This window comes from Rhipicephalus microplus, chromosome 9, assembly GCF_043290135.1.
Source record: "Rhipicephalus microplus isolate Deutch F79 chromosome 9, USDA_Rmic, whole genome shotgun sequence".
Lineage (NCBI taxonomy): Eukaryota > Metazoa > Arthropoda > Arachnida > Ixodida > Ixodidae > Rhipicephalus > Rhipicephalus microplus.
Window position 1 is genome coordinate 27,791,541 of NC_134708.1, and position 22,276 is coordinate 27,813,816.

General features: G+C 43.0%; 1 protein-coding gene across 3 annotated transcripts in view; it reads left to right on the forward strand.

The window, feature by feature from the left end:
- Positions 1–22,276, forward strand: part of LOC119184101 (hemicentin-2-like) — a 183,483-nt gene that overhangs the window by 114,363 nt on the left and 46,844 nt on the right. For 2 of the 3 annotated variants that reach the window (XM_075873373.1, XM_075873372.1), the window contains exon 2: positions 19,747–20,199. The exons of the other annotated variant lie outside the window; for it this stretch is intronic. In XM_075873373.1, coding sequence (XP_075729488.1) covers positions 19,747–20,199 — 453 coding nt within the window. The remainder of the gene's footprint in view (positions 1–19,746; positions 20,200–22,276) is intronic. 3 annotated transcript variants of the gene reach the window in all.

Sequence of the window (22,276 nt, forward strand, 5' to 3'; positions counted from 1 at the left end):
ATCCTATCTTGGTTGCGGGAAGTTGAACTCCAGATTTTAATATTGTTAGATATATTTTGTACCATCATAGTTTAAGTAAAGGTAGCTGCGTCCCCATGAATCGCAACTTCATTCCGATGGTCTTTTTTCAGGTGTTGATCTTTTAAACATTGGTGGCAGTAAGAAACGTTCCTTGTGCCGCTCATTGAAGAAGCTGAAAGCACTGATATCACCACTTTGTCTATATTTCTCGTAAGCATGTTTTAGGAGCTGCTAAGCTACTCGCCCACTTTCCGTTGCGATAATCAGATAAATTGATGAATCCGTGTCATACCAGAGTCGTTCCATGCCTAACGATTTCTTGACCCTCAGAATATATTCCCAACACACAAGGCCTGTCCCGGGATCAATAAACCACTACTCGATTTCGGTTCGAGACATTCGAAAGTATTGTTTCGACGGGTATTGCTATCGCCGCCTTGCATGCAAGCAGCGTTAGCAAGTTCATGCTTTCTCGAAATGCAGATCAGATTTCATAAACAAGCAGAGAGGGAGAGAACTGCGCTGGCTATGTGCACCACGTGGCAGCCACGGTTCGCAATGAGCTCGTACGCGTTATCGAACAAAGCGAAGAAACTTTAGGGAAACGGTATCTCTAGGGAAACGGTAAATTTGGTTTTTCCCAAGTTAAGGGGTTGATCGCGAGAGCACCCAGACGTAAATTGCTAGATTAATAAATGTCAAAGCTGCTTGTTGAACGAAAAAAATTGTTCGCCTTTATTATCTAGAACCGTAATAACCTAAAGAAACGTCGTATTAGCTTATCAGGTACAGTGCCTTGCAGGCCGGCTCGAACTATAGAAGGTTGCGTTTCATGCAGCTAATATAAAACTATCGTAGTAACTTAGTCAATACCAAGCTCGATAATGGGGATTAGATTGTCGTTCACGGCTGCCACAGTTATATGCGGGCCACGTTTTATAAAATGCCCATTAATATACATCATTAAGCACGTCAGAAAACTGAAGCAGGTCAAAATTAATTCTCTGTATTTCTCTAAGATTTGCCTCAGAGTGTTGTCTGTCTTACGGCATGGGCCTTGATTTTAATTAATTTGTAAGATACGTCTGCTTTCACGGTCCGTGGTGAAGTCTGGGAAAGTCGCCGTCATTACTTTCCATGAACATTGGAAATTAAAAATAATAAAGAATCAAGATTACAGCGAACTCTTATTTTCATTGAGGGTTTTGTCATTGTTGATACATGAGGCAGCTTTTTCAATTCGAGCACACCAAGTCTTTTTTTTTTATCGGCGAAGTGAAATAATATGTATGCCTCCGGGTGCTGTTTTCGCATTCATCGTTCAAGCTAAAATCAGCTGAGCCTCGTTGTAGCGATTTGAAGAGAATATTAAATTGAGGTTGTTTCGCCACAACAACACATTCTATGAAGCGTCCACAAAACTGCATTGTCGCAAGACTTCAGCCTCGTATCTGCTGACGATCGCGAATCACTGCCGATGAACACTCAGGGCCCCAAAAATACACCGCGCTTCTGAAGCACTGGAAGACAGTACTTTCGTAGTCCACGCAAACACATTGGATTTATATAGTGCATTATATTAAGACTCGTCATGTATGCTCTCGCGTAACTTTCTTTAATTGTGCAATTTTCAGATTTTTAAAGTGCGATAATTAATTAGTGCTGCACATGGTGCACAGCTAGGAAATTCCTTTCTATAAAGAAGTAGGTTCAAACAAGCCAGTATAGTTCAGGGGAAGACGAAGGTATGAAGTGATGAAAAATCGCTAACCAGGCAGCGTCAGTGCAGCCAATAATAGACGCAGATAAGATGCTTTCCCCTAATACCTGGCATAAATCAACAGCATAGTTTGGATCAGATGCACATCTTCCCACAGGGTGCAGTCACGTGTTAGTACCACGCTCTATTATCTGATTGATATGTAGGGTTTAACGTCCCAAAACCACCGTATGATTATGAGAGACGCCGTAGTGGAGGGCTCCGGAAATTTCGACCACCTGGGGTTCTTTAACGTGCGCCCAAATCTGAGCACATGGGCCTACAATATTTCCGCCTCCTTCGGAAATGCAACCGCCGCAGCCGGGATTCGAGCCCGTGACCTACGAGTCAGTAGCCGAGTACCTTATCCACTAGACCTCCGCGGCGGGGCTCTATTATCTTCTAAAATTTCGCAAGCACAGAATCATGATTGGGGACAGCGGTGCCATTTCATTACTCACCGTCAAGATGATGATGGGCGCTTACGTAACTACCTGCTTCCGCGCCATCCCTCCGTGAGCAGTTTGCAGCTTGCTCGCCGGATCGGGAGGAAAAAGAATGGGCTTAAAGGGGCCCTGCAACACTTTTTGAGCATGGTCAAAAAATGCTGCTGATCGGTAGTAGCGGCTCCCGACAACACGCGAGCCAAATATTATAGCGCAGCACGCGGCTTGGAATTCACAATAAATTGTCAAATTCAGCTAAAAATTGCCTTGTCTTCTCTCGACATACACGCAGTAAGCCTAAACATCACTCGTATTAAGCCCGTCTATCAGCCATTGGCTGATTTGAACATGGCGCGCTCGGTCGTTTCAGAGATCGCCGCGGGAGGCCGTCACTTGTCCACTCATGCGCACGCATTCGCACTGAAAAAGCCACGTAATCGAAGAAAAAAAAAACAAAGAGATAGCGCGCAAAGTCACGAGGCGTGCGTGACGTTTTTTTTTTGTTTGTTTGTTTTTTGCCCCTCCCATCACTCCCTGCGTAGCTTCCAGCGCTTTTGTCGGGACGAAAAAAGAGAGAATAGGAATGCAGCGCGTGACAAATCTTTGTAACTCCCCTCTTACTGGACGGATTCTTGGAATTTTTCGCGGCGTTGAATTTGTTAGGCAATACGCTTTTCAAGTGAATAATTGCAAGGTTACTCGAAAAAGTGTTTCGGGGCCCCCTTTAAGCGCACGACGGATCCCAGCAACTTCATGAAGTATTCGAGAAATATCGCGCTAATGAATTTTTGAAGCAATAAACATCCGACATTGAGGATTCAATCATTACTTGAAAATTGATCGATCATTACTTGAAAATTGTTCGATTCAAACTTTAAGAAATACACAAAGCTTTAAGAGGGTGGCACACCCTTATATTTAAGCCATAATACCCCTACGACCTTGCCCCTCAGAAGTCTCCTATCATATTTTCTGAGTAGATCGTCAATAATTCCGATGCAATATTTTGAACACACATTACGATTCTGTTTGAGTCTACAGAAAGCTACCATTAAGAACTTAATTTAGTGTCGCACGGTACACGTTTCTCTCTGCGCTTCATTGATTTTATCTGTTCCGGATTTAGCTTGCTTGAAGATCTTTGCTAATGAGCTACGTTAATTGAATAGAGCCACGTTTTCGAAGCTCTTACTAGATTGTCTCTAGGAGGAGTGCAGTGAATCACGTGAAATCAATTGAACGAAGCATTAGTCTCAGGGCCTTTCATTTTGCACTACTTGTGAGAAAAAAATAAAATACCCGTGTCGTATTATCCCTTCATAAAATATTCCCTTCTTTGAACCTTCTAAAATCAAATTGCACGTGCAGCTAGGATATTTAATGCGTAAGAACAACTCTCGAATGTGAGCTACGCATGCTGAAGTTGACTCATTTTCTGTTTTAAACCGTAACCTACAGTCTCTTTGGTCTTTCGAGGTTTTTTCGACAACCGCATTACTATTATTTCGTTGACTTACTTTGGTGTGATGATTTGTATTCAAGTATTCGGTAGATTTATTGACAATTCTATAGCTAATGAAAAGTTGTATTGCCGGAGGGACAGCCTTGGCAAGCATCCAAATAACATTTTATTTCAGAAATTAGTTCCTGGGTTGAGCAGCATTCCCGTCACTATCGGCAGCGTAACCAATATACGTGAAAAAATCAAATGACAAAAAGGTATCCGGGTCAAATGAGTATGTCGAAAACCTTTCTTTTTCAAGTCACGGTAATGCGGAGTCTCTTTAGAGAGAAACTGTTATTAGCGCACTTGACTATTTTTTATTTTTGTATTCTTAAAAGAATAAAAATCGTTGAACGAAAGAGAATCGACAGCCTTCCTTATTGCGAAAACAGGACTAAGGAACGCTTATCAATGGCTTGCCCGATCAGCTACTTTTTCTTCCCTCCTTTTCATTCTTTCATTTTCTACTTCTTTTCTTTCGTTTTTTCTATGTACATTTCATTCATTTTCTCCTATTCTTTCTGTCGCATTGCGAAATTCTGCCTCCCAGTGTATTATTTCCTCCATGCCGGGAAACGGAGCTTCACCTCCGTTCTTAGCGGCGCGACACTTCAGTTTTTACGCGGAACAGAGGCGATAAAGCGTTCACTCCTAGGCAACCTTGAAAGGCAGCATCTTGAAACAGCAAATAACCATGATAGAAGATCAAGTTTTCACAAAAAAGACGGCTTACTATTAACAAAATAGTAATTGAGAAAGCACCAGTTATAGGAAAACCGTGCATACAAAATCAATTTAGCTGGCACACTTTTTGTGGTCACAATTCTAAGGGGTTGTCGGCGCCCCATTTAGCATATGACGACGTCACCACATATACGTAGTTTTCGATCATCTGGGCACCACAGTGAAAACATGAAGTTGCGTAATCCTCGATAAGCTCTCCCATAGTAGAGTACCCTGTACTCTAAATCGTTACCCACTTTTTCTAACCTCCCCCCCCCCCCCCTGTCCAACTGCGGTAACACTGAAACCGCGACGCATGCCGTCTCAACGTGTGTGGTGGCCAGAACTTTGTGGCAGCTAATCCACGGAACCTTGCCCAGCCTGCGTGTCGCTCACTATTACACGAGAGACCGATGCCCCCGGGGTAGGTTTGGCCGATTAGTGATCGCCGCTGGCGAGTTTGTTCTCTGGCGTACTCGCTGCAGAGCGGCCGTCCGACGACAACGTCACCGGCTATAGTGTCCGCTATTATCTCAGTTTCGAGAGACCCTTGTATTCTTTCTGGAGGCTCAGCTAGCAGCTCACGAGGAAACAGAATTCCTGAGACGTTGGTCTTGCGCTTTTTTGGGAGTGACATGAGACAAGGTCAAGCTCTCTGTCAGATACCCCGACTGTGAAATAGCTTAAGATGTTACCATGTTGGTGTTGTTTGTGGGTTCTTTTTCCCTTTTTTGTGTGTGTTTCTTCCTTTTTTTCTGTTTGGTACAAGCTATCATTGTTAAGTTGCACGGAAAGCATGTCTGTTGTACGAGCTCGAGTATCACAGGTAATAAGCATGTTTCGTGAGGTAGTACGAGTTGAAGTGTAAGTAGATCTACTTATGTATGCGCAACGCTAGTGACCAGTAGTGAAGTGATTGTCTCTTGTTTGAAGGAAATAAAACTTTTCTCAATCCGTCCTGTGTTGCTCGTTGGGCAGTGCGAGACCCACGGGATGGCTTTATGCTCTCCCCATAGTGGAGTACCTCGTACTCTGAATCGTCAACAACTTTTTATAGACACTACGAACGAAGAGTTCAGGAAGAGTGAACTGGGACGACTTTCTGCTCTGCCATAGTTTAGTGCCAAGTACTCTAAAGCATTAGGCACATGTTAAATGTGAGGCATTTTTTAGTGAACTTCGGCGACCTACCTACCTACCTACCTACCTACCCACCTACCCACCTACCCACCTACCCACCTACCCACCTACCCACCTACCTACCCACCTACCTACCTACCTATCTATCAACCTATCTATCTACATACCTATCTACATACCTATCTATCTATCTACATATCTATCTATCTATCTATCTATCTATCTATCTATCTATCTATCTATCTATCTATCTATCTATCTATCTATCTATCTATCTATCTATCTATCTATCTATCTATCTATCTATCTATCTATCTATCTATCTATCTATCTATCTATCTATCTATCTATCTATCTATCTATCTATCTATCTATCTATCTATCTATCTATCTATCTATCTATCTATCTATCTATCTATCTATCTATCTATCTATCTATCTATCTATCTATCTATCTATCGATCTACGACTTTTAGGTGTCCTGGCCGTTTCCATAATGGTATCATTACTCAACTTGGTATGGCATAACACGACTGTATGAAGAACATACATGACTAGTCATGACATAAAAATCATGATATGTGTGTCACGAATGTCATGATCTACATTTCATGGTCCTGCAGCTCTTGCGGTGGTTTCGTTCACGTGGCATGCTGCAAAACTGACATATGTATGACATAATTTCATGGCGAACACAAGCGAGAGACCCTAACATAAAAATCATGATATGCGTGTCACGTAACAACGTGAGTACATGCCACGCTCATGATGCGCTCGCGGCATTTTCGCTAGCGTCACATATATCAAGTTATTTTGGTATCAACTTCGATATTACGGGACGTGAATGGATGGCAAAAATATTTGACTGGTGCAAACATGATAAACATGAGATGCCTGTCATGTAACAACATGACTACATGCTACGCTCATGATACGCTTGTGGCCGTTCCGTTAGCTCCACATGTATCAAACTCAGTATACGCTACGCGAACGGACGACATAGGTGAATGACACATCCAAACATGATAATCACGACATGCGTGTCATTTAGCAAAATGACTACATGTCACACTCATGATCCGCTCGCGGCCGTTTTGGTAGCTTCACATATGCGAAATTTGGTTATGCGTGACTTCAATGGATGACGAAGGTATGTGACTGGTGCAAACATGATAATCATGAGATGAGTGTCATTTGAGAACATGGCTACATGCCACAGTCAAGGCGCCAATACATTTCGATGCCAAGTGGTGCGCGTGCTCGCCGGCGTCCATTTCGTCGCCTCACGCCGGCGTTGCCACGCCAGGCACCGGTCCTGCCATATACTCACAAACGCGCGCGGCGCTGCGTTGCTTTGACGCATGCGCGTTTCAGCGCGTGCGGCGTCCCTCCGTCACGAAAAGAGGGAGACGCGGTGTTGCCTGGGTAACGCATCGGCGCGAATAACGCGCCGGTTGCCGTCAGACCGCACCAATGGACGCTGGTGGCGCCGTTCGCGCCTGGCGTCAGACTATAGAGTGGAGCAAGCGCTGTCCTTGTCAGCCTCTTCTGTCCGTACGTTTTTTTAGTGCGCTTAAACAAAGTTTTCAATAATGAAGACTATAGAGTGCTCGGGTTTTGCTAACGTACCATCGCTGTGCCCAACGTGGGCGTGCATAAACGCTACATAGGAGTATATTAGGCCCTCATGATGCACTCGCGGCCGTTTTGATAGCTCCAAATATACCAAATTTGGTGTTCCGTGACGTCAATGGATGACCAAATATATCACTGGTGCAAACGTGATAATCCTGACACGCGTGTCATGTAAGAACAAGACAAGATACCACGCTCACAGCGTGCTCGCGGCCATTTCGCTTGCTCCACATATGCTAAATTTGGTATCACGTAAAGTCAATAGATGACGAAGGTAAACGACATATCCAAACATGGTTATCAAGACACGGAAGTCATGTATGGCATCATTTACCTCCACCTCGCAACACTGTGCTGATATTAAAGTGACATATCAACCTTTCTCATTCGTGCTTCACATATCATCGTATCAGACTGTACGTGGGATCTCCGAATTTTTTTAAACGCAGCCTTCGTTTAAACATCGGGGATGAAATACTTGTGTTTAGCAATACCGGCTACTCCGTCATTCTAACAATAGCTCATGATAGCAGCCCGAAAGAATCACGGACGTGCAATGACAGGACAATTTGTCGTGTTTGTATGCGGCCCTTGCTTTTTTTTCTGCTGCGAAGATACATGAATGTCTAAATGATAGAATAGAGACTCCGCACCAAAAAGTAAAATGTGTAGCTGAACCGTAACGAGTGTTACGGTAGCTTCACATAAACTACCCGGACACACGTTCTTAGTGTTGCGACATCTTTTATGAGCGCTAGAGCCCGAGACTGTAAGAGCGGTCGCACATTTTCACGGCGTGTCTTTGCATTATGATATGTATGTCATGAATGCCATGATCTACATTTCATGGTCCTGCAGCTCTTGCGGAGGTGTCGTTTACGTGGCATGTTGCAAAACTGGCATGGTATTACATGATTGCATGGTGAATACAAGCGAGAGACCCTAACATGAAAATCATGATATATATATATATATATATATATATATGAAAGAGAGAGAGAGAGTTGAAATCTAACAGACAATAATGCCAAGGAAAGTATATTGGTGGCTATTAGACCGAGTATTAAGGTAAATGTGAAGAAAGAAAAGAGGGTGAAAAATAACTTGCTGTGGTTCCTGCCCATGGCAAGTTATCTTTTCACCCACTTTTATTTCTTCAATGTACCTTACAATTCGGTCTAATAAACACCCTATACTTTCCTTGGCATTATTGTCTGTTAGATTTCGTTATTATGGTGTCAAAACACGAAAAAACGAGCCCTAAAGTATACACTTCTTTCTCTCATATATATATATATAAAATAAGGAAAAGAAGTGTAGACCAATAGGCTCGTTTTTCCGTGTTTTAACACAATATCATTGAGATCTAACAGACAGTAATGCCAAGGTATGTACAGGGGAAGTTATTAGAACCAATGGAATGTAAATTAGAAGAAAGAAAAGTGGTTGAAAAAATAACCAGCCGTGAGCAGAAATCGAACCTACGACCTTCGAACAACGCGTTCAGTGCTCTAACCACTGAGCTATCACAGCGGCCTTCCCTCCATTCACCTCATTGGGTTTATATGTGAATTTAGAATTAGAAGTATTAGATTTGTGGGGTTTAACGTCCCAATACTCCGACCTATATATGATTATAAAACTCCGACTGTATATGATTATGAGAGACGCCGTAGTGGAGGGCTCCGGAAATTTTGACCCCCTGGGGTTCTTTAACGTGCACCCAAATCTGAGTACACGGGCCTACAACATTTCCGCCTCCATCGGAAATGCAGCCGCCGCAGCCGGAATTTGAACCCGCGACCTGCGGGTCAGCAGCCGAGTACCTTAGCCGCTAGACCACCGCGGCGGGGCGAAATGAGAAGTATATATATATATATATATATATATATATATATATATATATATATATATATATATATATATATATATATATATATAACATCCCATGAGAAATTAGAAGGTGTCTTTTATAGTTCATAATTATCGAATAACGTGAACTTCCTGTCTTTTATTGAGAAAAGTGGCTACAATAGAATGAAGAAATAACCTTTCAGCAAGTATTCTGTACTCGGAGCAGTGAGAAGACATCAGTGTCTCACTGTCTACGAGACCCCATTAGGGTCACTTTGTGAACAATGCGAAATTTCACGGCTCCATTGGTACGAGCCTGCAGCATTCCCCTTCAAAACCTTGCAGTAGATTGTCTCTTTTTATGCTCGAGCTCCATTTTTTTTTTGCTGAAATCAAAAAAAGAAAACTCCGAAATATACAAAGATACGAAAAGTGGTGAAAGTTGTGCGCACCGTACATTGTCACGGTGAATTATTCATGAATGCAGGCTTCATGCTGCGGGCAGTGTAGGACAAAACCAGCGCATCGGGAAATACGGAGACCAAGGTGCCAGTGCCCTTCTGACATTGTCTACATTTTGGGGAGTGTGATTTTTTTCTTGTACTACTCAACCGTTAACCACTTGAATAGCCACAAACGAGTCCCCATACAGCTGGAGTTTCAGTTCGGCATGCCTCGTTAGGAGCAGACTTCAGGCAGTTGCGGACTTTCACGTGGTGCACCCAGATGCCTCATGCACAAGGGACAAGATTCAAAGGTGCACCTGTTTAAACAAATATGCACGCACCCTAACAACATAAACTTAGTTAGGTACACGTCATCTTTCGAAACCTGTCACCTTTTCGAAAGAAAAAGAAAATCCGCTTTCTACGTTGAAACTCGTGCAAAATCAGGTCATCATGTCTATTAGGCCGTGCATGCACCCGCGAAATCCGCGTCTGGGCCTGGAACTGCCAAAAGGTGTTTTTCTACAGAGACTGCCAACCACTCAGGTTTCTTACACAGACGTGGACGCGACTGTTCACGAACGCGTCTCTTCGATGTCTGTTTTACAGTACGGTTTCCAAAATCGCAAAATTGAGTGCGCCAATGCACCGCGCTGTGTTAGGGCCGCCCAACAGTTACGTTCGCGTATGTGTGCCCTCTGACATCCTGTTCCCGTCCAGAACCGCAAAGACCAACCGACCATAAAACATCATTGATTGAGGCGGGGTGGCAGGCGTAACAAAGGAGGTTGCGGCTGCTTATTTGGTTAAGTTGCACGACCGGAAAGCAATGTCCTAGCGCAATGGTACAATGGTCATCAGTTCTAATTACAGGCTTTAAACGCTGTTGTTGGCTTCCATTGTAAGTCGTCACTTGTGCGCGTGGTGTGGCCTGAAAAGTCGCTGTTGTTGTAATGTAATATATTTCCTTTCCTAGGGGAGAAGGTGGGAGCTAAATCCTTTTGCACTTTTTGTTCTGTGCAATCAGCCGTTTCAGAACCAGGTTTATGTACGCATTCGAGTTCACCAGAAACGTTATTAGCTTTTTATAGGATGCATTATCGCCACTTTTCTTTTCTGCTTTGTGTATCAAAGTCCACTCCAGCTTACCAGAACCTTAATTTTCTTGTTTTTGAAAGATAAGACACTAGTGTGCCCTAAGGTATTTTTCTTTTTATGTGTGTGTTTTTCGTCTTCATGCTATCATCACCTGCAGCAATGAGTAATAAATGTTCAAGCAATTTAAGGTTCGAAGCTATAAAAGAAAACATTAGCCTTAGGTTTTCTACACCAGATTTGGGTGCTCAGACCTCAAGAAAGGCTAAGTAATAAATTTAAAGATAGTATTAATCGTCCCTAGCATACATGAAATGTTTTATCAGCGTATTCACAGAAATATTTGTCACTTAGACAGCTTCGAGAAACAACAGTATTGAAGCCAAAAACAACGCGCCAAAAATGGTAGCTTGTTTAGTCCATCAATAAAGCTCCATGCGCGCAAAAAGCTCTAAATTAATCTACATTCACGTCGTATCATCTGGAAGTAAGCACTATCTCTTTTTTTAAAACTGAGAATGAAAGCTTTCTCTAGCACATGTTTTGAGACGAACAATCGAATGAAAAATACCGCGTATAAGTGGGCTTTCTAGCAAGACGGAACCAGAATACCCTTCGAAAAAATGTTAATAGTGAAAGCATTTTAGTTTATTGCCTACTGAAACTTGGTAAGAAACAAGAAATTAAAAGAATCTAAAAACTCTAACCATATTGTATGCCTCCAGTAACACCTTATAGCATTCGATATCGAAAAACAGAGCAAAGCTTTGGTACCGTTTTGGCTAAAAACGACTCACCTCATTCCCTGATTGTTGTAAAGTTGGCTTTGTAGCATAATGAGTCTTATTGTAACGAAGCACGCTCTACAGTAACAGGAGCTCTAGAGTTCGTGGTGAAAATGACAGGCTACAATCTCGACCTATTAGTGGGGACTAATCATCGATAATTCCATAAAAAACAAAAATTAAACAGAGGCAGCAGCTTTATATTATACAAATCATCGAGTAATAGTAGCATGAAAGACGTAAAGTAGAGAAAAAATTACCTCGCTCATAGCAAAGTGAAAACAAGACGCAGATAAACTATTTAAAAGCTCACTATTCATTCAGTATAAGGGAGGCAGCGGAAAGGTAGTGTCAAAATCATTAAATATTTTACAACAAATTATCTTACTAAACTCAAACATATAAACGATATCAGCTTCCCCATGTGCTTAATCTTATGAAAATATATGAATGCAAGTATATCCGCTACGATACCCATCGTGATAGCCTACCATGCAAGTCACCCAGCACACATAAAAGACACGGGTTCAATTCTCCATTACACCGACAGAGTTTGAATGAGTGCTGGGGAGTATGAACGGCCGGGTACATCAAAAGCGTGCTAACGGCCGAGCTCACGTTACAAACAAACAAACAAACCAACAAACAAACAATCAAGCGGATGGTCAAAATCAGTTTGGAGTCAACCACCTTAGACGTGCCTCATGTACTTGTACAAGCTTTCCTGTGCTGAAACCTCGATTATGATTTTTTTTAGGTTAGCTGTGTTAACTTTGCCTATTGCGATTTATTTTAATTTTTTATTTTTGTGATATGTCGCAGGCAGTATTTTACATGGCAAGGGGTACACCACATTATAAAATAAAATTCAGTAGAAGCCTACACAGAGTCCGTGCCGTGAGTCCAGGGTCTTAAGTCGTGTGGCGCGCCCTGCCAAAGTTTTTACAGGTCTCTCTTGAGGTGTGCCAGCATTGACCCTCTAGAGATTGAGGCATTTGTCCAGGGCACAAAACCATCATATTTCACGAAGAATTCCTATACTAGAGGGATCTGAGTCCTTCTACTTCAAGCTCGAAAAATTGTTTTCGAAGCCAGTATTCCGTAAAGACAAAGCTATCAAAAGCGACAGCGAAGGTTCGCGCAGTGGCGAACCACTCTATCGACTGCATAGATGAAAACAGTTCAAAACTGCGCTCGCAAGAAGTGGTCCTGAAACAGGTATATGGAAAACAATCGATGCAGTGGTGAAAAAAAAATTGAAGAGCTACTGCGAGAAACGAAAATGCATTCTGAATTGAGTGAAGCAATATTTGTGGCGAGAAACCGCCCATGGCAAATCTATGCGAAACGTATTTCCATTCCAATAATGGCCATAGGCTTATAAGAAAATATCCCGGTCTTCATGTAAACGCGCCAAGGCGTGATCAAATGCAGTAAAGGCTGTATTGAAAGGACACCACAACAACATAAGTTCTCTCTAGCAAACTCCCTACTTCGCTTCAAAACGACTCGAGCCCAAAAGAGTGTTCCCAATACGCTACAACTTTCAATGAGGCGGCCTAGGAAATCAGAACAGTGTAGCTTTCATTGAATCGCACTGAACTGTAGCCCAAGTTCGAAAATCAGAAATAAAAATTGAAAAAAAAAAACGCTTCACTAGTGAAGACTACACAGGAGGTTATTTTTGTGCGCTCCTGCTCAAACGGCCTTTATATCCAAGATTCATTTCTCCTATACAGGCTAGGATTTCGGTGCATTTATATACGCCTCCAAAATATTCTTTTTTTTTTTTCAATACAAAGCCCTCTCTCCTCTCTCTAAGGCATATTCGTCTGTTTGATACTGAGACCCAAAAGCGCAGAGATTTGATTCAGTCATACCTGCTAGTATAAAATTACACTGTTCCTCCTCAAATGAAAAACACGTAATAAAAGGCCGCACTTTTTAATAGTATTGAAAATAAATACAACAGCTTTGAACGCATACATTTTGTTTCGCAGGCCTATCGGGTTGGAAGTATCCAGGTAAATATTATTAGAGGCGAAGCTCCTAAAGCCGTGGATCATGCGTTCCAGATGTATGTAGTAGTACTAGTGTTAGCAGCAAATATCCACCTCTAGTTTAGTTCTTGGTATGTCCGCTGGAAGGCGTTACTTGTATATGATGAATATACGATGAAAAATGCGAGATGGCGGTACTTGGAGCGTTAACTAAATGGACAGACGGACGGACGGATGCACGGACGCAAGGACACACGAACTAACAGACAACAGACAGACGCATGGACGAACAGACGGATGGATGGATAGGCACACGGACGGACGGTAGACGCACTGGCAAACGGACGCACGGACGATAGACGCACCGGCAGGCGGGCGAACGGATGGACGCACGGGCAGGTGGACGAACGGACGGATGCATGGATGCATGGACGGATGAACGGACGCATGGACGGACGGCCGGGCGCACAGATGGACGCACGAACGGATGCTTCACCGCAGTCATATTATTCACTCCGTAGATATGCTGTGATTTCTTTTCCTCAGTGTGGTTTACGAACGTGCTTTGATGTCGCAGCAGTTCGCTAACTTTGTTAGGCTGGGTAACCCATTTTAGTTTCCGGCCGAATGAATGCGAGGTGAGAATTTCGCATAGTGCACTGCGCTGGGCTTTGAAATGAAGTTACGGTGAAAGCACTTAGTTCGTTAGCACTCCCGAGTTCGTAAGTAAAATTCAGAAACAAAATGCCAGAATCTACGACTGAGCTTCGAGTTCAAGTTGCTTCGTTTTTTTTTTGTGTGTGTGTGGTACTGCTGTTCTAGCGGTTAGCACGTGTGATAATTAAACTTGTTAAAGACACAAAAAACAAAAACTTCATGATTCTATAATAAATGTTACTTGGAGTTTTACGTTCACACAGAAAATGTGATTATAAAAAAATCCGTAGTGAGAGGGCCCAAAAATTTAGACGATCTGGTGTTCTTTACCTTGCACGTATATCACATCAAATTGTGAGCCACATCAAATTGTGAGCGTCGCGGACAAACTTCGATTCCTTAATCTTTGACTCAGTAACCGATCATTATTACCTCTGCTTAACCACAGCTGCTGTTTAAATAACTCACGTTATTATTAGAGCCAGTATACTCCCAATTACACATCTGGTTTTTGGTTTTCTGCTGCAGCGGCTGAATTTTCGATGGAGCCGGAAATTTTCGATGGAGCCGGAAAAGCCGGAAGCCCGTGTAGTTTTAGGTTCACGGTAAAGAAACTTAGGTAAATCCCTGCAGCATGGTGTCCCTCATAGCCATATTTTTGATTTTAGGAGCTTAAACTCCAGATATTGTTATTTTTAGATATTTTTGTATCATCATAGTTCTGTGAAAGGTAGCTGTGTTTGTTTTACAATCGCAGCTATATTGTTATGATCTTCTTTCAGGTGTTGTTTTTTTAAGCATTGATGGTAGTAATGTAGTAAGCACCGTTCCTTTTGCCGCTCGCTGTAAGAGCTGAAAACACTGATACTATCACTTTTTCTATAATTCTCTTATGCGTGTTTTTTGTGCTGCTAAGCTGCTCACCCGGTTTGGAGTGGCGATAATCAGATGAATTGACGGGACTGTGCCATACCAGAGTAGTTCCATACTTAACGATTTCTTTATCCTCGGAACACACGCCCAACACACAAGGTCTGTCTCGGGACCAATAAGCCACTACTCAGTTTTGGTTCGAGACATTCAAAAGTATACATTGCTTCGACGGGTGTTGCTTTTACCGCCTTGCAAGCAGCGTTAGCAAGTTCATGCTTTCTCGAAATGCGGATAAGATTTCTTAAACAAGCAGAGAGAGAAACTTGCACTGGGTATTTGCACCACGTGGTAGCCGTGGTTTGCAATGAGCTGGTACGCGTTATCAAACAAAGCAAAGAAACTATAGGGAAACGGTAAGAAGGTGATTGAGAAGCACAGGCTCGCGTTGATCCCGTATGTAGATGGCATCTCTCACGGGTTAAATAATAAAGGGGCACAGTATGGAATGCGCATTCTTTTTTCAGCGCCCGCTAGCCTGCTGAAGGTTTGCAGTTTGGCGAGCCAAAGGAAAGGGTGCGCTAGCACGACGCTAGAAAGCGAGTGCAATGTTCAGCATGAGAATCAATATTTCAGTAAGAAAGAAAGTCGGGCTAGTTGGTTGAGATTTATCTTAAACTTGTTTACAGCACAACACCAAAAACACAGAAAAAGAAGGAGCAAAAGAGAAAGAAAATACGGCGCCGTCTTTTATTTCGCTCTTGCTCCTTTTTTGTCTGTGTTTCTGGTGTTGCGCTGTAAACAAGTTCACGATGAATCAATATTTGCCATGCAAGGTAGCCACAGTCTATCAGGTTCGGTTAACATGCGAGAAATGTATCGGGGCAAACGGCAAATGAGTTCAAGTCAGACTAAGGGAACAAAAGTGATCACTTTCTAATACTCCAGGCTTACATTCGCCGGTGCCCCTGCTGAATCTGTTCTGAACCAGTCTTTAATGACGCAATGGTTGTTTCCAGTGAAAATAGAGTCATAGGCCCTAACACAAGTTATAAAGAAAATGAAATTACCTTCCCGTAAGTGTCTCTCCTTAGGAGGAAACCGGTTGGATAGACAGCCACGGGTCGGCAGTTGAGATAACAGGTCGTAAGATAATAGAGACCTTCCGCATCTGGAGAAAGGAAGACGGGTTTGTCAGCGCTCTCTGTATCAGTATGTCAGGCGAAGAATTGCAATGCTATTCACGTGCTACAGCTAATTACGCAGCTGTGACGGTTCGCTTAAAATCCTCAGCTGCTGTTGTTTCCTGGTTACACTGATATTCGATGGCAGTGACATATAATCCTTGATGTGATTATTTTCCTTGTTACAGTGCTGTTCGATGGCAGTGACACATTATCTTTGCTGGGGTTATTTAAGGCTTAAACATTTTTTCTTAAACTAGTTATGAGTATGCGCCTATTTAAAATTACTTCTTTTTTTCCGACAGCACAGTTTGTTCTGAATCGCTGTTTTTTGTTTTTTTGTTTTGAATAAAAGCATTTTGTTCCATAATATATACAGATATAACAAACGCACACTTGTAAGACTTGTAGCCAAAGGCTAGTTGTAGGGAAGGAAGGAAGTAGATAAATGGAGAAGGCAGGGAGGTTTACCAAAAAGACATCTGGTTGGCTTCCCGGCACGGGGGGATTGATTTGGGAAGGGGACAAGAAAGATGGAGGAGAAAAAAAAAGAGGAGAGACAAACAGTAAATTCCCTGCAGCGTGTAAAACTTCACCGCGAGTCAGAGGCGTTCACACAAACCCATCGTCTTCAGAAAACACAATAGGGTTGTCCCTGCCTTGTGGACTGTCGAAAAATGTGGACGGTGGTGCGATAGCACCTGTCCATAAAGGGGCCGATCATTCAGTCACCACAATGCGGGCTAGTTGCAGGTCCAATAACAAAGTATACATTGGAAATCCTAGCACGGCGTACAGTACAGATTAAATACAGCCACTGGATGTATTTCAAAAGGCACCGTATTTAAGCAAACTGTAGCAAAAGTAACCACGTAATATGTTATTTTTGCTTTGTTTCTAGCAAAAGTAAACAAGACTATTATGATTAACAGACTCCTTTTTATTGACTAATGAATAAAATCATTTGAGTATGTAAAAATGAAAGTTTTATATTTACCCAGCAAATAGCCATGGCACTAACTAGCAAGGGTGGTCTCCAAACGGGTCGCAAAGTAGTCAATGTGGCGCAAAGTAGCCACCAACGACAACCCTGAATTGACCCTTTACCAACTTGCCTACTTTGGAATGCTGATTACTTCAAAATATGCCCTACCATTACGCCCAGAAGTCCATTCTTGCATAAAGACAGCCATCAAGAGAGAGAGAGAGAGAGCACTGCTCACGTGTCACTTAATGCGGAGATGCAAGGTGCAGTGGGACCCTGCAGCCGGCTATTTTCTGTAAAACTGCAGAAATGTGCGACTACTGAAACATGCAGTAAGCGAAACTAATCTTTTCACGGACCAAACTCTCGGTGTATATAATAAATAAATGTGCGTCTGAGTGAACCGAGGCTTCGATAAAAAAGAGAGAGAGGGGGGGGGGGCAGTTTATCTTTGAGCCTCCAACCATGAAATTCATCCTACATGTGGCTTGTAACGCATGCCTAGGGATACATTTTATGCACAGCGAAAAAAGGAGTAGAAAATGAAGACCTCTGTCAGGTTGGTTTGGGTACGTCTTTTGTCGCGTTTGCCGTCTGCCCAGTGTTTTTCATGCCCGAATAAAAAGAAAACTCGCCTCCTCTTCGCATTGACACAACACTGCCTTTCCGAGCAAACCTTTTCCCTTCGTCCACCAAATACTCCACTTTCGCCAGAAAAAAAGAATCAATAGTGCAGCAACACTATCGCCCATCGAAAGCCACACGCTGACTTGCAAACCCTCGTAATCATCAATCCGTAACGTCGGGCCGTCGGCTAGAATGGTGGCCCGGACAGCAATCACGTCTACCTACGTTATCACAGCAGGCGCCGTGACAAGGCCTGTTGTGTGACTTACGGCGAGATGATGCTGCTAGTTGGAGAGTGGAGAGAGAAGCAAGACCACACATATAGCAGCCATGGTAAATCTTGCGCGCGAAGCAAAGTAAAACGGAGAAACGGAAAGAAATACGACAAGGCACGGAGAAGTCGGGGCTGCCTCGAGGGAGCCATTACGCACCTTGACGAGGTAATGCGAGATTTCGCGAGAACATCGCACAGTAATAAAATGCACGCGCGCCAACGTGGCTAAGGTAATGTTACGCCCAGTTTGTATGCGCCGTAAGTGTTCCGTATCAGCGCGAGTGCCTCGCCCGGTCAGTCCTTTTTCCCTATACTGGTTTCAGTCAGCTCTCTTTCCTTAGAGTGGTTCCTTTTTGCCACGTCGTCAATGGCGTCGATATCTTGCCGGTGTGCACTACGAGCAAAGGACGTCTCCTCGTTTTGACTCAAAAATATTATTGAACGTAGCGTGAGGTACAGGTGGAAGCCACTGTGATTCATGTCATAATCTCAGGAGTTCTGCCACATAGTTTCCCACAAACACCCTAGAAGGAACTCTGGCGCTAGTGTGCTTCAACCCATGACGGTTCAGCGAGCATGGGAATGATGGGTAGTTCACGAATTTGTCTGATCTTTGGACTTTCGGCTCCATTTGGATTCGCGTGGCTTGGAGCTGCATTGTCACGAAACGACAATCGGCAAATGTTTAGCAGTTACGCTTCACAACCTAAACCCTTTAGCCTCGACAGCTCAAATCTGCTTGCGAAGTTCCCAACGATCCGTTCTTGTATTCGAAACAAAACTAAAAAAACTGCAATAAACGAAGCCACCAGTGCGTTCGAAGCCCTCAAGCACGAAGACTAGACAAATCTATGTACTACCCATCATTCGCATGGTCGCTGAACGATCGCAGTACCTGAGTCCCCTTTACTTAAATTCAGAAATTTTTTGCCCTTTTCTTGATTTTTTTGGCACCAGCAGTTATGATTTTACATCCATAGCGTGGTTTCCCCCATGATTGGTGCTGGTGTAAATGCTGCACACCCCCCTGCTTCATCACCCCCCTCTCTTGAATCATCCTTTTAAGAGAAGACCTGAGGGCCAAATGAATAAACTATACTCGCGCAACGGCAGCACGCCATTCCTCCCACCACCTAATTGTGTAAAAAGTATTAGAAACAAGAATACTAGAGTTTTCAACAGTATCTAACTCAATTGTCAGCGCTAAAACACAAGAGGGCTTTCTTCCATTTCCTATGCGTGTCGTAGATGGCAAATATGTGCATATGGAAATAAAATGTTGATGTGTGTTGTCGTAAACATGAAGCTTGGAATTGTCACAGTTCTTAAACGTAATGTCTCGATTCGCATGAGTTTTACTGCGGGTAGAAGCATTCGCTCAGCTGTGTTTGATGTGAGCTACAGGCGTGTCTTTCGTTAATTTGTTTTTCCAACGGTAAGATCAAGATCCCTTAAACGCTTCAACACTGGTACTTATTAACTGTTAAACCGGAAATATTAGGGTTGCAGTTTCACAATAAACCTTCTGTTGGAACCAACTATAGGACAAATTCCTGAATGTTGTTTTGATGCTGCGAATTGGCTGTCTGTGGGAATTATTCAATAGATTCTGACTTCTGCATTTTATCTTTGTTTGCTCTGTTTTGAATATAACAAGTACATACAATAATGTATGTTGTGAAACTGACGTGCATTAGTGAAGATGCTTCCTACAAGCAGCTATATTTCTTTTGTTATGCAGACGAGAGTGGCCCGAACGTGCCAGTGCGCCTGAGTGTACTGGAAGGAGAACCCACGTCACTTCCGTGCCCCATCGACACGGCGACCCGCGAACCAATCACAGCCGTGTGGTTCCATGTCACCACCCACGCCTACCAAGAATATGGCGGCTCTCCTCACTACACCAACGGCCATTTGCAGGCAAGAAAGGTGTACGCGATTGAAGCGCCACATGGGTCCTCTCCAACGGCGGCGGCGGGAGGAAGTACCGGCCTGGTGGACGGAGCGCACTGGAAGCAGCCATCTTGGTCGGGCAGGGCGTTCTTCTCGTTGCTAAGTGACCCGCCCGCTTTGCGGCTCAACCGCTTGGAGCGCACCGACAGCGGAAGCTACGTGTGCAACGTCACTTATCGCGATAACGTCACTTCCGCGGTCATGGTGGTGACTGAGTCTCGCACAGACCTATTCGTAGCCGGTGAGTACCTTGTAGAAGCAGGATTCTTTGCTCCGTTGTGACGAATTCGTACTTCACCGGTAGACTTGGAGTGGGCTGGCACGTCCCACTGGTCGTGTCGGAGCAGTTCGCCCCACTCCGGATTCCCCTCGCTTGTTCCGTGTCCAAGTCGTGGATGCGGGCAGAAATAAGGGGAACACCGTATGCCACTTCCACAATATATGCGCAAAGCTTGGTTTCCCTTTTTAGCAGCAACCAATGTTACCATAGGAACGTACAGAATAAAAGCGTAAATAGTTTCCAGAACTAGTTTACTGGCATGTTAAGTTGTGTTAACATTTCGTGTTATACTGACATATCTTGCGTTGTGCTATCCGAAGGCTTCCTCTGGGATATTGTTGACCACGATAGATTTTCCAGAGAGAAACGCCACAAGTAAACAGTGATGAGCGCCGAATGTTTTGCTCTTTTGCATACCGTATATCTCCTCCGACTGATATATTCGCGTACTGTCATTATGAATGCATTATATTAGCAACAAAAAATTCAACTGTCGATCTCACAAATTCATATATATGCTGTATTAAACGAACACTCTCGTTCTCTTTCAGGTAATTAATCAGCTTCATATCAGAATATCTCTTTGTAGTGTCTGGGAAATACTATCTTTATATTTAGGAGACACTGTGAAGATAAATACAAGGAAGAGGCATGAAGGTTTACCTAGAATTGGTTTGCTACCCTGTACACGAATGGGGAAATGAGGTATGAACAGAGGATAGAAATAGATATAAACTAAATGAGAAAAAATACACAAACTTCATGGAAAAGTAGTGGGACTTCATTTTGAAACATAGCGTTCCACACTCATAGAAAAAGCTCACTACTTTGGTTTGTAATGAGAAGCAGCTAACTACAGTCTTGTATTATTGAAGCAATATATTTTCCTGTAAAGTACATCGCTTTACGCATAACGGTCTTCAGTAGCTAACAATCTTGGAATCAGCACGTTCATGGCATCACACATAGCGTCGATATATTTTAGCAGAAGTAGGCTTAAGATGACCTTGACTTGATGGTACTTCAAATGTTCAACTATGCAGTCCTGCTTAGGTAATCAATTCTACTTCAGCATTTTTTCACGTCTTTCATTGCTTAATCTTATTCTAAACCAGGCCTTTGTGTTTCCCTCTCGTTTCTCTTAGAGTAATCGAAGGAGCTAGAGACAGTAGCACTGAATAAATTTGATAGTTTGAATATGTTTATGATGTCTCGCCTACAAAGCACAGACAGTGCTTGTAGCCTTCAGCACCCTAAGAGAATGTAAATAGGCTAAATCTAGAGTAATGTATACATACTCAGGCCAATGGTAAATACTCGGGAAAGAATATTTTTATAGCACCTATCCAATTTGTCTTCACTTGGTGAGTGTCTGCTTTGCTCTTATTTTTTTCCCAAAAGTCTTTGGGTTAACTGTCTTTCACCGTGCCGTCACAGCAGATAACAGAGTCTATGGAGAAATAAATGCTTACTTGAGATCTGCTCCACCAGGTGCTTCAGGTGTTTGATACACCCGGACGACATCTTGTCATTCCGTTTCAAGACATAAAGACCTAAAAGGAAGAGCTATGTTAGCTGTGTGTTAGCGCATTCTTTTTAATTAATCTGTGGAGGTTTTTTCACGAAACTTTTTTAACGCCTATACAGAAAAGGGAACTAAACTTTGTCGATGCTTTATTGTAGTGTAATAGCAGTCAACGCTTTTCATCGACTGCTCGCTAGTTTCTTTCTTTTCACCTCTGCACTCGACACCACCAATCCCACCAAATGAGCAAGGTTTTGAAGGATGTCCTCACAGCACACCTAATGAGCCAATACAAGTGCATGCTCCTGAGCTCACCACTTTACGAGCAGCTGGAGGGAAACAGTCACACAGGCGAAGCACTCGTAGTAATCCACATAACTTCTCTACCTTCTATAACTATATTTTCGCTGTTTACCTAAACACCTCCCGCCATGGAAAAAAACTGACATTTTAACAAACTTCTGTTAACACCGCAATTCTTCCTGAGGTGTTACCAGAAGGACTAGTGGGTAG